At 36.3% G+C, this 14,803-nt stretch overlaps 1 protein-coding gene across 3 annotated transcripts in view; it reads left to right on the top strand.

Annotated features, from left to right (window-relative positions):
- Window positions 1-14,803, top strand: part of MAP3K15 (mitogen-activated protein kinase kinase kinase 15) — a 551,607-nt gene that overhangs the window by 177,133 nt on the left and 359,671 nt on the right. For all 3 annotated transcript variants that reach the window (XM_053706395.1, XM_053706394.1, XM_053706393.1), the window contains exons 2-3: window positions 3,261-3,400; window positions 12,653-12,676. In XM_053706395.1, coding sequence (XP_053562370.1) covers window positions 3,261-3,400; window positions 12,653-12,676 — 164 coding nt within the window. The remainder of the gene's footprint in view (window positions 1-3,260; window positions 3,401-12,652; window positions 12,677-14,803) is intronic.

Raw genomic sequence — 14,803 nt, 5'->3', positions numbered from 1 at the left:
ATCTGAAGATAAATTATCAGAATTATCCTCAAATTCAGAGTGAGATAATTCTTCTGTAGAAGAATCAGAGCCACAGGGTAAGGCATTTTTTTATTTATTCAAGGAAAGAGACTCAGACATTTTTGATCCCATTTGTAACCCCTTGGGATTAGGGGAAGACTTTGCAGATGTTTTGCTTCCTTTACCGCCAGGAATTATAGAGTCAGTTAAAGTCTGACGAGACTTAGAAACTAGTTTTTTGCTTGTTAAAACAGAGGCAGACAAAGGTCTTTTCCTTTTAGAAATAGTTTTAAGGATAGGCTAATGAGCTAAAAGTTTAGTCATATGAGACATCATTTTCCCCATAGAATTGTCAATCATAGACTGCACAGATTGTGCAGTAAGGGGTTCTTTTAATTCAGATATTTGTGACATGATAATAATAATTATTTAAATATTGAAATAAAAACTTTAAATAGAATATTATTTATACACATAAAATTATTTGTATATATAGACAGAACCTCAGTTAATAAAAGACAATATCTCAAAAGGAATAAAACGATTGAGAAAAAATCTTAACTCAAAAACTTGCTGCAGAGTTAAAACAAATTTAGCAGAATGTGTAATAATAAAATGGTGTTATAACACCATCTAGTGGCAAGAAAATGTCTGATACGAGCCGAAACTAAATGGATACAAGAGGCAGAGTATCCGGTGTGTTTGACAGAAAACAGGAGCCCAACTGACGAGAGGAAACGATTACGTCAGAGGGCGGGAAACTAGAGGCGGGAACAAGGGAGGGAGGAAGGAGGATGACGCAGCAACATGGCGAACGCTGCACGAGCCGAAAAATTGAAAGTAACAGAAGTAAATCAGCAGAGGTGTAAGAAAAGAAAAAAGGGGGGGTCAGAAAATGACCGGGTAGTGTGGCAGTAGGAGAAAAAAGAAGGGGGGAAAAACTTTAAATAAGTATTGAAAAATAAATAATCAAAAGAGAAATAAATTTAAAAAGTATATAAAAGAAAAAACGGACATTGCACAATAAGGGAATAAACCTACAGAAAAAATGATAAGGGAAGATTTATAAACAAATAAGTATAGAAAAACAAATATTAACAGAAATTTTAATAAGAGAAAATTTATAATAAACTTATCTTGCAATGAGCAGCAAAAGAAAGAGGAAGTTGGGGCTCACATTGGACAGTTTATGGGAGCTATGACACATCTTATTGGTCCATATTTTCTGTTTTCACTAAAGTACCCATTTCATTGGCTACTTATGTTTACTATGTTTTATCTGTATTGTTTTAATGTTTTATTCTTTTCTGTATCATCACTTTAAAATGCTGCATTGAGTAGTATAAAGAAAGATATGCAAAATAGGAGTCTCTGGTCTTGTAATAAAATTGCTTGCCCTATCTAAATCCCGAAAGTTTAATTTTGACCTTACTGTCCCTTTAATTGTTGATATCTACTATGCATATATAATAAGATGACATTAATGTCCCTGTAATTAGATAACTGAAAGCTGATGCCTCAAGAGTGGCTTCTGTGTTATAGAGCTGAAATGTGCTGATTCATGATCTAGACACCTAGGTGAAGAGAACACTCATGGTTATCATTCAATTATTTAAACTTTATATAAGTACAACACCACAAAATAACATTCCCTAGTGGACATAGACACATGTAATGAGCTAAACACAACATCATTTTAGCCTTTTGTGGTCTTACAAGGTTTATTCTCTGACACTGGTAATCAATGGCAGAACAATATGTCAGATGTTTCCTATTTTGAATGTTACATATGATCATTCAATTTTCTGTAATGTCTATCAAGTTGCCTTTGTCTTTTGAATTGGTTACATGACCATTGATATAAAGCTTTCTCTCTCTACATGCTGAATCACAGTGTTTTCCGGAGGGTGTTTCCCCTGTGCAAAGCACACTCTCCTTATGCATGAGAGAGTAGGTACTGAAGTGTCAAGAGGATTCCTGAAATAGTTTTGTTTATAGAAAAAAATATTGAGGTAGAAATCCCACAGACCATGTATGAAGACATAAGCACAATATTTCATTCAACTTATTTATTTATTTATTTATTATCTATGAACGTTCATAATACATTTTATTTCATTATATGCATTTCCCAATTTGTTTTATAAAAATATTATTCATATTTATCTTTGTGAGACGTTATGTGTTCGCTTTTCTGTGGGGTGTCACTAGAAGAAGGCTGCTAGAAATGGAAACAAGTGTCTTAAAGAATAGTCTAGAATGTTCTTGAGTGCATTTCCTTTTGTCTAGCAATTTAAATTGTTTTAATTTTTTTTTTGTTTAAAACTCAGAAATGACAACATAAACATCTTCATATGTAAGATACATTGTATACAGGATCTTGTTAAAGATTACTAGAGGTCCACCACAAAAATACTGACAATCTCTAGGTGCATGATGGTCGATGAGTCACATAATTCTCCCCCCAAAAGCATCTACTATTGATCCAACCATGTGTATTTTTCACAATTAAGCAGTCATTTTACCCCATGGCTGCCAGTGACATTGAAATCATCAATTTTACCTCTTCAGCTGCTGCACCACACATTGATTAGTGATTTTAGCCCCTTGACTTTGCTCCATACATGTAATGCATTGAGTCATAGGAGGCATTCCACATTTACCTAAAAATCAGTGGATATTTAAAGTGTCCATTTTTTGTGTGAAGATTTTACTGGACAACCTGCTAAAATACTGTCTGGTTAAACCTGGACACCTGGCAACCCTAACTATGTATAATGTTAGGATAAAAAATCCCAATCCCAAAATATTCCCAATAAAAAAAATCTAGGAATAAATAATAAGAAAAAATATGCCCATGTTAATGGTAAAGCATACCAGGCAGACTAGTCTACTACACTTGATAATTTCTGTCCATGTTAGACATATGTGTAAGGAAAATAGGAAAGAAAAAAGTTAAAATGGGGGTGGAGAGAAGTGAGCAGTCCCAGCCGTCCAGCTATTAGCCTGACCATATCTGTTAGTATTAAACATCCCCTAAGTATCTGGACTCAAGCACTATGTCTAGTCTTGTATAAGGCTTCCCAAGGCTCCCAAATCATACAATATAACTAAAAGTGAAAAAACATATACTTCCATATTTTTAAAATAAAGCAATTTAATTTGTATTGGTTTAAGCAGAGAGCACTAGATTATACAGGACTGTATGTTATGCCATCTGGTTTTGCCCTGCATGTTGAAAGCTGTTTTTTCTCTTACAGATGTTGCCGTAGTGGACATGAGCGATGTAGGCAGACAGCCTTCCCTGTTCTATCACCTCGGGGTGCGTGAAAGCTTTGACATGGCGAATAATGTCATTATCTATCATGATACTGACCCAGACACCTCTCTTTCACTTAAGGTATGACATGGTTTTAGTTTAATCTTGTAACCAGAGCTACAAAATCCTAATGAGTTTATCTGACTGTAGCCATGTGTCTCAAAACAGACTTCCAGAAAGATCAGATAGCAGGTAGGTTAATATGGTGTACAGTTCCTTTGTAAATGGCACCCCGAGCAAGAAGCAATCTCTGGCATCGCTCGGTTATGTGAATTACCCATAATCCAATGCTATCCACTACATGCTTTCCTCTGTACTGTAAGCAGTAGTATTCTTAGTTGCTTCCTGCACAGTTTTCTTGTATATTCGTTTAGATGGTGATCATCGGCCCTGGCTAAACTTAAATATTTTGAAAAAATTTTTCTTGAAAAAAAGGATATGTTAACGCTGTTTATTTTTATTTTGAAGATATAAGAATTTACATGTTTTTAGTTTTTTACAACCTGATTCCTCACTGGCTGATAGGCAGATCTCACACTGCTTTATCGGTGGACAGTGACATGCATTATAAGCATAAAAACTGCCTTTTTTGCTCCTGTTCAGCCTAACTGGCTATTTCATTTATTAGGAGCTTTTAACTTCTGGTCACAAATAATAATGTTAGTCAATCCAATTAGTGGGGCCCTTGAGATGTTAAAGGGGCAATAAAGTTAAAATTAAACTTTCATGATTCAGATAGAGTATGCAATAGTAAACAAAATTCCAATTTACTTCTATTATCTAATTTGCTTCATTATTTTAATATCCCTTGTTGAAAAGCATACATAGGTAGGCTCAGGAGGTAGCTGCTAATTGGTGGCTGCTTATATATATGGCTCTTGTCATTGGCTCACCCAATGAGGCCCATTTATCAAGCTCCAAACGGAGCTTAAGGGGCCCGTGTTTCTGGCGAGTCTTCATAACCCTGTTCGCCTGCTCTGATGAGGCGGACAGGAATCGACACAATTCAACCCGATCGAGTACGATCGGGTTGATTGACACCTCCCTGCTAGCGGCCCATTGGCCGTGAGTCTGCAGGGGGTGGCGTTGCACCAGCAGCTCTTGTGAGCTGCTGGTGCAATGCTGACTACAGAGAGCGTATTGCTCTCCGCATTCAGCGATGTCTGTCGGATCAGGTCTGACAGATATATGATAATTCGGCCTCAATGTCTGTATTGCATTGCTGCTAACTATATATTGTAAAGTCAGATATATGGAGAAGCATAGCACCACACAAATAAAGACAGGGGTTTTTAGGTTGCATACCAAAGTTTTTTTTAATCAATTTCCAAATCTTAAAATTGACCATATCAACTACCGGAATGGGTGCAGAGCAGGTGTAGTCACGAACGGCTGAGGCGGATTGTATCTGGATCCATCTATTAGGTTTACGGCTCTAAGACAAGGTAATGAAGAGGTTTACATCTTGCACTTGTGTGCTGTGATTGGGGACTGTTTTTGGTTTGCTACAAGATAGCGGTGCAGACTCTTTTAACTTTATCTTTGGAATTAAAGGGCCACTAAAGTCAAAATAAGTTTCATTAGTCAGATAAAGCATGCAATTTAAAAAAAAAAAAAAAAATCCAATATACTTCCATTATCAAAAGTGCACATTCTTTATATATGCACACTTTCTGAGCATGTGCAACAGTGCACAGTATATACGTATTTGCATTTTGTGATTGGTTGATGGCTGTCACATGATACAGGGGGAGGGAAAACTGGATTAACATTGAAATTTTCCAGAAAATATTCTACTGCTCGTTTCATATTCAAGGTAAGTGCTATTGCATTGTTCTTTAAGTCCTGTGATTGGGAATGCTTCGGGTTTGCTGAGTGCCTATATATGAAAGAAACGAAGATTTTCAGGTGGATGTGGATGGAACTTTAGGCATGACTATATAAAAGCATTCACCTTGATAATACAGTTTGTGCACAAATGAGAATTGGATAACTAAATTTGGATCATTGATTGGGATAAAACGATGGATATTTTTGATTTAATGAAAAATAACACAACTTTGAGACTATCTATACTCATGATGTGGAAATTATTGTAATTGTATGTATTTGTTGTATTGTTTGAACATTATGTTAAAATAAAAGGTGCACATAGATCGTAATTTGAGTTACCATGGTGATGATTTCTGCAAGAAGGTGTTGTAAACCTTTATATTCAATCTAAATTGTGACTTTTAACACCATTTTTAGCATCCAAAAAGCTGCCCATGCTTCTTAAAACTAAGGTTATGCTCATTATATTTTGTTGCACTTGTTTCTGGTAGTTGATATATTAAAGTAGCCAATTTCCCCATTAAATCTTTCATAAGTGCATGGCTGCTTCTTTAACAAAGGATACCAAGAGAATGAAACAAATTTAATAATAGAAGTAAATTTGAAAATTGTTTAAAACTGCATGCTTTATATGAATCATCATGCCCCTTTAAGACATAAATAATAATACAAAACCACTGTATCTACAAATAATTAAAAGGCCTGTATATCTAAAAAAATATATATGTAAGAAACCTGCTAAGTTAATGAATAAAAACGACGTATGGGATAGAAATACCCAAGATGTGGGAGACCACAGAAGAGTCACTAGAAAGGGAGGGATAAAATAAAAACAGCTATTTCCGCTGAACAAATTAAATCCACTAAAAAAATAAGTCTTTCTTATAAATTTCACATAAATTTCAAGAAAAAAACCTTAAATCATAAGCAGAAGAATCAAACTGAAACAGCTGCCTGTTACCAAAGACTGCTTCAGAAGAAGCAAATACATAAAAATGGTAAAATTTAGTAAATGTATGTAAAGAAGACCAAGTTGCTGCTTTGCAGATCTGATCAACCCAAGCTTAATTCTTAAAAGCCTAAGAAGTGGTGACTGATCTAGTAGAATGAGCTGTAATTCTCTGAGGCGGAGACTGTCCCGCCTCCAAATAAGCCTTGTGAATCAAAAGCTTTAACCAAGATGCCAAAGAAATGGCAGAGACTTTCTGACCCTTCCTAGGACCAGAAAAAACAACAAATAGACTAGAAGTCTTCCTGAAATCTTTAGTAGCTTCGACATAATATTTCAAAGCTCTTACAACATCCAAAGAATGTAAAGATCTTTCAAGAGTATTCTTGGGATTAGGATACAAGGAAGGAACAACAATTTCCCTACTAATGTTGTTAGAATTCACAACCTTAGGAAGAAATTTAATCGAAGTCCGCAAAACACTTTCAAAGAAAGTAGTTTAATATCCAAAGAATGCATAGGATCAAAAGGAGGAGCTTGTAAAGCCTTCAAAACCAAATTAAGACTCCATGGAGGAGAGATTGATTTAACAACAGGCTTGATACAAACCAAAGCCTGAACGAAACAGTGAATATCAGGAAGTTTAGCAATCTTTCTATGAAATAAAACAGAATGAGCAGAGATTTGTCCCTTCAAAATACTTGCAGACAAACCTTTATCCAAACAAACCTGAAGAAACTGTAACATTCTAGGAATCCTAAAAGAATGCCAAGAGAATTTATGAGAAAAAGGAAGCGGTCAAGGTTGGCAACTGGACATCCGGACAAGATCCGCATACCAAAACCTGTTAGGCCATGCTGGTGCTATCAGAAACACATGCGATTGTTCCATTATGATTTTGGAGATCACCCTTGGAAGAAGAACTAGAGGCGGAAAAATGTAAGCAGGTTGGTGAAACCAAGGAACTGCTAACGCATCCAACATCTCCGCCTGAAGATCCCTGGACCTGGAAAGGTACCTGGGAAGCTTCTTGTTTAGATGGGAAGCCATCAGATCTATTTCGGGGAGACCCCACATCTATACAATCTGACAAAATACATCTGGATGGAGAGACCACTCCCCTGGATGTAAAGACTGACGACTGAGATAATCCACTTCCCAATTGTCTACACCTGGGATATGTGTCGCAGAAAATAGTCAGGAGTTGGATTCCGCCCAAGAAATTATCCAGGATACTTCTTTCATTGCTAAAGGACTGCGAGTCCCAACTTGATGATTTACATATGCCACAGTTGTGATATTGTCTGTCTGAAAATGAATGAATGATTCTCTCTTTTTAATAGAGGCCAAGCCTGAAGAGCCCTGAAAATAGCATGGAGTTCTAAAATATTGATTGGTAACCTCGCCTCTTGAGGATTCCAAACTCCTTGTGCTGTCAGAGACCCCCAGACAGCTCCCCAACCTGTGAGACTTGCATCTGTTGAAATCACAGTCCAGGCAGGACGAACAAAAGAGGCCTCTTGAATAATCCGATGATGGCCTAACCACCAGGACAGAGAGTGTTGAATGTTGGGATTTAAGCATATCAACTGTGATATCCGAGTATAATCCCTGCACCATTGATTCAGCAAGCAAAGCTGCAGAGGTCTCATATGAAAACGAGCTGCAGTTATGAGACCTAAAACTTCCATGCACATAGCCACTGAAGGGAATGATCGAGACTGAAGGTTTCGACAGGCAGAAACCAATTTCATTCGTCTCTTGTCTGTTAAAGACAGAGTCATGGATACTGAATCTATCTGGAAACCTAAAAAGGTGACCCTTGTCTGATGAATCAAGGAACTCTTTGGTAAATTGATCCTCCAACCATGTCTTTGAAGAAACAACACATGTTTATTCGTGTGAGATTCTGCTAAATGAAAAGATTGAGCCAGTACCAAGATATCATCCAAAAAAGGAAACACCGCAATTCCCTGCTATCTGATTACAGATAGAAGGGCACAGAGAACCTTTGAAAAGATTCTTGGAGCTGTTGCTAGGCCAAATGGAAAAGCAACAAATTGGTAATGCTTGTCTTGAAAAGAGAATCTAAGAAACCGATAGTGGTCTGGATGAATCGGAATGTGAAGATATGCATCCTGTAAGTCTATTGAGGACATGTAATGACCTTATTGAACAAACGGCAGAATAGTGCTTATAGTCACCATCTTGAAAGTTGGGACTCTTACAAAATTATTAAAAAACTTCAGATCCAGAACTGGTCAAAGAATTTTCCTTCTTCGGGACAATGAATAGATTTTATTAAAAACCCAGACCCTGTTCCAGAATTGAAACTGGTACAATTACTCCTGAAAGCTCTAGATCTGAAACACACTTCAAAAAAGCCTGAGCTTTCACAGGATTTGTTGGAACGTGAGAGAGAAAAAATCTTCTCACAGGAGGTCTTATTCCGAAACCTATTCGATACCCCTGAGAGACAATATTTTGAATGGAACCTGCCCAGTCGTCTTGAAATAATTTCAATCTGCCCCCCACCAGCATAACTGGATCGAGGGCCGCACCTTCATGCCATCTTGGGGGCTGGCTTTGGTTTCTTTCTAAGGCTTGGATTTATTCCAACTCGAGGATGGCTTCCAATTGGAGCCAGAGTCTTTAGGGGAATGAGTGGTTTTCTGTTCTCTATTCTGACGAAAGGAACAAAACCAATTAGAAGCTTTAGATTTGCCTTTAGACTTTTTATCTTGAGGCAAAACAACTCCCTTCCCCCCAGTAATATTGGAAATAATAGAATCCAACTGGGAACCAAGCAAATTATTACCCTGGAATGATAGAGATTGTAACCTAGATTTAGATACCATGTCAGCATTCCATGATTTGAGCCATAAAGCTCTTCTAGCTAAAATAGCCAAAAAAATAGATTTAACATTAATCTTGATATCAAAAATAGCATCACAGATAAAATGATTAGCATGTTGAAGCAAACTAACAATGCTATGCAAATCAGAGTCTTTTTCCCGTTGTGCTAAGCTATCCAACCAAAAAGTTGATGCAGCCGCAACATCAGCCATAGAAATAGCAGATCTGAGCATATAGCCAGAATGCAATTAAGCTTTCCTTAGATAAGATTCAATCTTTCTATCTAAAGGATCCTTAAAAGAAGTACTATCTTCCATAGGAATAGTAGTACGTTTAGCAAGAGTAGAAATAGCCCCATCAACCTTAGGGACTTTTCCCCAAAACTCTAATTTAGCCACTGGCAAAGGATACAACTTTTTAAACCTTGAAGAAGGAACAAAAGAAGTACCAGGCTTAGACCATTCCTTAGCAATCACATCAAAAATAGCATCAGGAACAGGAAAAACCTCAGGAGTAGTCACAGGAGGTTTATGAACAGAATTTAAATGTTTACTGGATTTATTATCAAGAGGACCAGACTCATTAATATCCAATGTTATTAACACTTCTTTTAACAAAGAACGAATATACTCAATCTTAAAAAGATAAGATGATTTATCAGTGTCAATTTCTGAAGTAGGATTTTCTGAATCAGAGAGATCCTCATCAGAGGAGGATATATCAGTATGTTGCCGGTGATTACAAATTTCATCAATATTATGAGAAGTTTTAAAAGACCTTTTACGTTTATTTGAAGGGGGTATAGCAGCCAAACAGAGGCCATCAAGCTCCATACGGAGCTTGTTAAATAGAGCCCATAATCTCCACTAGCTTACAACAGATACACTTAGCTTTGGTAGAACTGTGTTCATGCAGCATGGTTCCTACAGCATTCTGAGACAGGATCAGATTGAGACAGCTTGAAAAATAACATTAAACAGAAATATCTTATTTCCACGTATAGCAGTTTCAGAAATGGGAAAAAATGCAAATGCTAAATTTGGCATAAAAAAAGCAAATAGCATAGCCCTCTGACCATAAAGAAGGCAAGGAGCATATAGGAAGTGAGGTAAGATAAAACTAAATTTTTTGGCGCCAAGTATGACGCACAACGCAAAAGGAAGTTGAGACATTTTTGGGCTCCAACAAACATCCGGAAACTAACTTGCATCATGACAGATGCACATTCGTGCCCAAAAAATTTCTTGCGCCAAGAATGACGCAATAAATAACAGCATTTTGCGCCCTCGCAAGCCTAATTTGCCCGCAAGTTTTCCAAGAAAAAACAAGTCAAATTGAAAAAAAAAAAAGACTATGCCCCAGGTAAGACAAACTTCCTAAACATAATTCCCAAAACAAAACTGCTGGACTGCAAAGGGAAATACACAGATTGCCAAAACCCTGAAACTGAAGTGCAGCACGGTGGGCAAGACCATACAGCGGTTTTACAGGACAGGTTCCACTCAGAACAGGCCTCACCATGGTCGACCAAAGAAGTTGAGTGCACGTGCTTAGCGTCATATATATGGAGGTTGTCTTTGGGGAAATAGACGTATGAGTGCTTGCAGCATTGCTGCAGAGGTTGAAGGGGTGAGGGGTCAGCCTGTCAGTGCTCAGACCATACGCCGCACACTGCATCAAATTGGTCTGTATGGCTGTCGTCCCAGAAGGAAGCCTCTTCTAAAGATGATGCACATGAAAGCCTGCAAACAGTTTGCTGAATACAAGCAGACTATGGACATGGATTACTGGAACCATGTCCTGTGGTCTGATGAGACCAAGATAAACTTATTTGGTTCAGATAGTGTCAAGCATGTGTGGCGGCAACCAGGTGAGGGGTACAAAGATAAGTGTGTCTTGCCTACAGTCAAACAAGGTGGTGGGGGTGTCATGGTCTGGGCCTGCATGAGTGCTGCCGGCACTGGGGAGCTACAGTTCATTGAGGGAACCATGAATGCCAACATGAACTGTGACATACTGAAGCAGAGCATGATCCCCTCGCTTCGGAGACTGGGCAGTATTCCAACATGATAACGACCCCAAACATACCTCCAAGATGACCACTGCCTTGCTAAAGAAGCTGAGGGTAAAGGTGATGGACTGGCCAAGCATGTCTCCGGACCTAAACCCTATTGAGCATCTGTGGGGCATCCTCAAACGGAAGGTGGGGGAGTGCAAGCTCTCTAACATCCACCAGCTCTGTGATGTTGTTATGGAAGAGTGGAAGAGGACTCCAGTGGCAACCTGTGAAGCTCTGGTGAACGCCATGCCCAAGAGGATTATGGCAGTGCTGGAAAATAATGGTGGCCACACAAAATATTGACATTTTGGGCCCAATTTGGACATTTCCACTTAGGGGTGTACTCACTTTTGTTGCAAACGGTTTAGAAATTAATGGCTGCATTATTTTGAGGGACAGCAAATTTACACTTTTATACAGGCTGTACCCTCACTACTCACTACAAAGTGTCATTTCTTCAGTGTTGTCACATGAAAAGCTACAATAAAATATTTACAAACATGTGAGGGGTGTACTCACTTTTGTGGGATACTGTATGTGAATTGATTGGAAGTACATTCTGTTATTAATTATATATTTTCATATGTTAAGCAGTGTTGATTTAGAAAGAGACTCATTTCTGATTATTTCATTGTGAAGTTGTTTGTATGGAATGCTTTATATAACAATTAAATATTGTTGAGCGCCAACATTGCTTTAAATTAATGTTGTTCCTTTGGTTTTTGATGTGTGATGTCTGTATTTTCTTTTTTTTTATCTGTTATTCCTGTCTGTTTAAAGCCAAATAATTATCTTACTATTTGTTTTAAAAAGCAACAAGAGTTTTGAAACTATTTTATTTATATATATATATATATATATATATATATATATATATATATATATATATATATATATATATATATATATATATATATTATTTTATTTTGCCTAAACTTCTATTATTAAGTTCTGTACTTTTTTTTTTGTACCCTCACCCCTAGCTAAAACTATACAAATGCCCATATGTGCAATTATATTCAGAGGTACTAGCCGTAGCTATTTGATGTACTTGCGTTTTTATCCTGAATTAAAGGGATTTGTAATCCCAAACATTTTCTTCTGTGATTCAGACAGAATATACAATTAAAAAAAACAATAACTTTCCAACTTACTTCTATTATCTAATTTGCTTAATTCCCATGGTATTCTTTGTTGAAGAGATATTTAAGTAGGTGTCTGTAGCACTACATGACAGGAAACCGTTCTGCCATCTAGTGCTCTTCTAAATGGATAACATTCGTGCTCCAGACACGTGCGCGCTTCAGAGCTTACATCCCTACTTTCCAACAAAAGATACCAAGAGAACAAAGACAATTGTATAATAGAAGTGAATTAGAAAGGTGTTTAAATTTGCATGTTCTATCAGATTGTGAAAGGAAAGTTTTGGGTTTTATGTCCCTTTAACAATAATTATGTGCAATAGATGATGTGCTCAAAATTATTAGGAGTTACTAACCCAATGAATTAATGCACCAGAAATTGTTTATTTTAAACCTTTTAGGTATGGATATATATATATTCATTTATTTATTTAAATAAGTTTCTAAAAGTTCTATTTTTAACATTTGTTCTTTATCCCTTTTTTCTATTTCAGGACATGGTTGCTCAAAAGAACACAGTGAGTATTTCATGTTCTTCTTTAAACATCTTGACTAGTGATGAGAATGTTTTCTATTGGCTAAACACACTTGTTTGTTCATTTGAATGGATAGCCGATCATATATTTGGCCAATATTTCTAGCATTTATTTATTTAATGTGTCTCATAGACTTGTAATGCAGATTCATATCTTAAAGGAGCCTGAAATTGAAACATTTTCTTCTGTGATTTAGAGCATACAAATTTAAACAGCTTTGTATTTTAGTTATGTTATCAAATTTACTTTGTTCCCTTGGTATCCTTCGTTGAAGTGCATACCTAGGAAGGTTCAGAAGCAGCAATTCACTCTGGAAACTAGCCGCTGATTGTTGGCTGCACATATAGGTTTAATTTTTCTCTTTTCATTGGCTAACCAGCTGTGTTCATCTAACATTGTTGCTCCTGAGCCTACCTAGATATGCTTCTATATTTGTAAATATCATACATTTAACATGGAAATATACACTTTGGCAGTAAATAAAGTCCAAATTTCCTCACCCATAACAACCCCTTTACATGTAATCACCCCACACAATTAAAGGGACACTGAACCCAATTTTTTCTTTTGTGATTTAGATAGAACCTGCAATTTTAAGCAACTTTCTAATTTACTCCTATTATCAAATTTTCTTCATTCTCTTAGTATCTTTATTTGAAATGCAAGAATGTAAGATTAGATGCCGGCCCATTTTTGGTGAACAACCTGGGTTGTTCTTGCTGATTGGTGGATAAATTTATCCACCAATAAACAAGTGCTGTCCATTGTCCTTAACCAAAAAAAAAAATGCTTAGATGCCTTCTTTTTCAAATAAAGATAGCAAGAGAACGAAGAAAAATTGATATTAGGAGTAAATTAGAAAGTTGCTTAAAATTGAATGCTCTATCTGAATCACGAAAGAAAAAAATTGGGTTTAGTGTCCCTTTAAGGAGGGCTACTAAAATGCTGCATGGTCTGAAAAGTAAAACAAACTTTCCAATTGACTAATTTGAATCATTCTCTTTATTTAAATATTTAGGTAATTGAGCCTTTCTTTGTAAGTTTTAAAGTGTATGCTCTACGATCTGAAACATAAAAGAAACATTTGGGGTTTAATGTGCCTTTAAATTTCACTTTTACAACTGTGTCTTTAAATTTTAGAAAATTGTTTTAAATGTAACCTTCAATTCAAGTAAAACACATTTCAAACAAAGGTCGAAACTGTAATTTTTATATTTAGAATTTGTTTCCCATAAAAGTAACAATCAAATCAATTATTTAAATAAATAAATAAAGCAAAGGGATTTGATTTAATTTAATTTAGTTATTTAAATACAATTTTATTTTTAAGTAAAATGCTTTTCGAGGAGAAATCTATCTAAAGATAGTTTTCTATTTAAAATACATTGTAATCCAAAGGTTATTCATTCTAAAAAATGGATTTGTTTTTAATTATGTAGCATAAGAGTGTATATTCATGGCTCTAATGTTTAATTGCTTATGTAAATTAATTCCATTAAAGGGATAGTCTACACCATAATTTTTATTGTTTAAAAAGATGGTTATGCAAACCCGAGGAACAGTTAATAAAGGGATTAACTAACACATTTATTTACCTTGTATCTAAGCCTCTGCAGACTGCCCCCTTATTTTAGTTCTTTTGACAGACTTGCATTTTAGCCAATCAGTGCTGGTTCCTAGGTAACTCCATGTGCGTGAGCACAATGTTATCTATATGACACACATGGACTAATGCCCTCTAGTGGTGAAAAACTGTCAAAATGCATTCTGATAAGAGGCGGCCTTCAAGGTCCAAGAAATAAGCATATGAGCCTACCTAAGTTTAGCTTTGAACTAAGAATACCAAGAGAACTAAGCAAAATTGGTGATAAAAATAAATTGGAAAGTTGTTTAAAATGACCTATCTGAATCATAAAAAAATATTTTGGACTAGACTGTCCCTTTAATCCATTTACAAAGTTGTACTCCTAGATTACGAGATTTGCGTTAGAAGCTGTGCGGTGCTAACGAGCAGTTTATGCTCACCGCTCACTTACAGACAGCGCTGGTATTACGGGTTTTTAGAAACCCGGCGTTAACCGCAAAAAAGTGAGCGAAGAGCAAAATTTT

This window comes from Bombina bombina, chromosome 3 (assembly GCF_027579735.1).
Source record: "Bombina bombina isolate aBomBom1 chromosome 3, aBomBom1.pri, whole genome shotgun sequence".
NCBI classification, from domain to species: Eukaryota; Metazoa; Chordata; class Amphibia; order Anura; family Bombinatoridae; genus Bombina; species Bombina bombina.
Note: the sequence above shows the minus strand (reverse complement) of the source record. Positions and strands in the feature narration are given on the sequence as shown.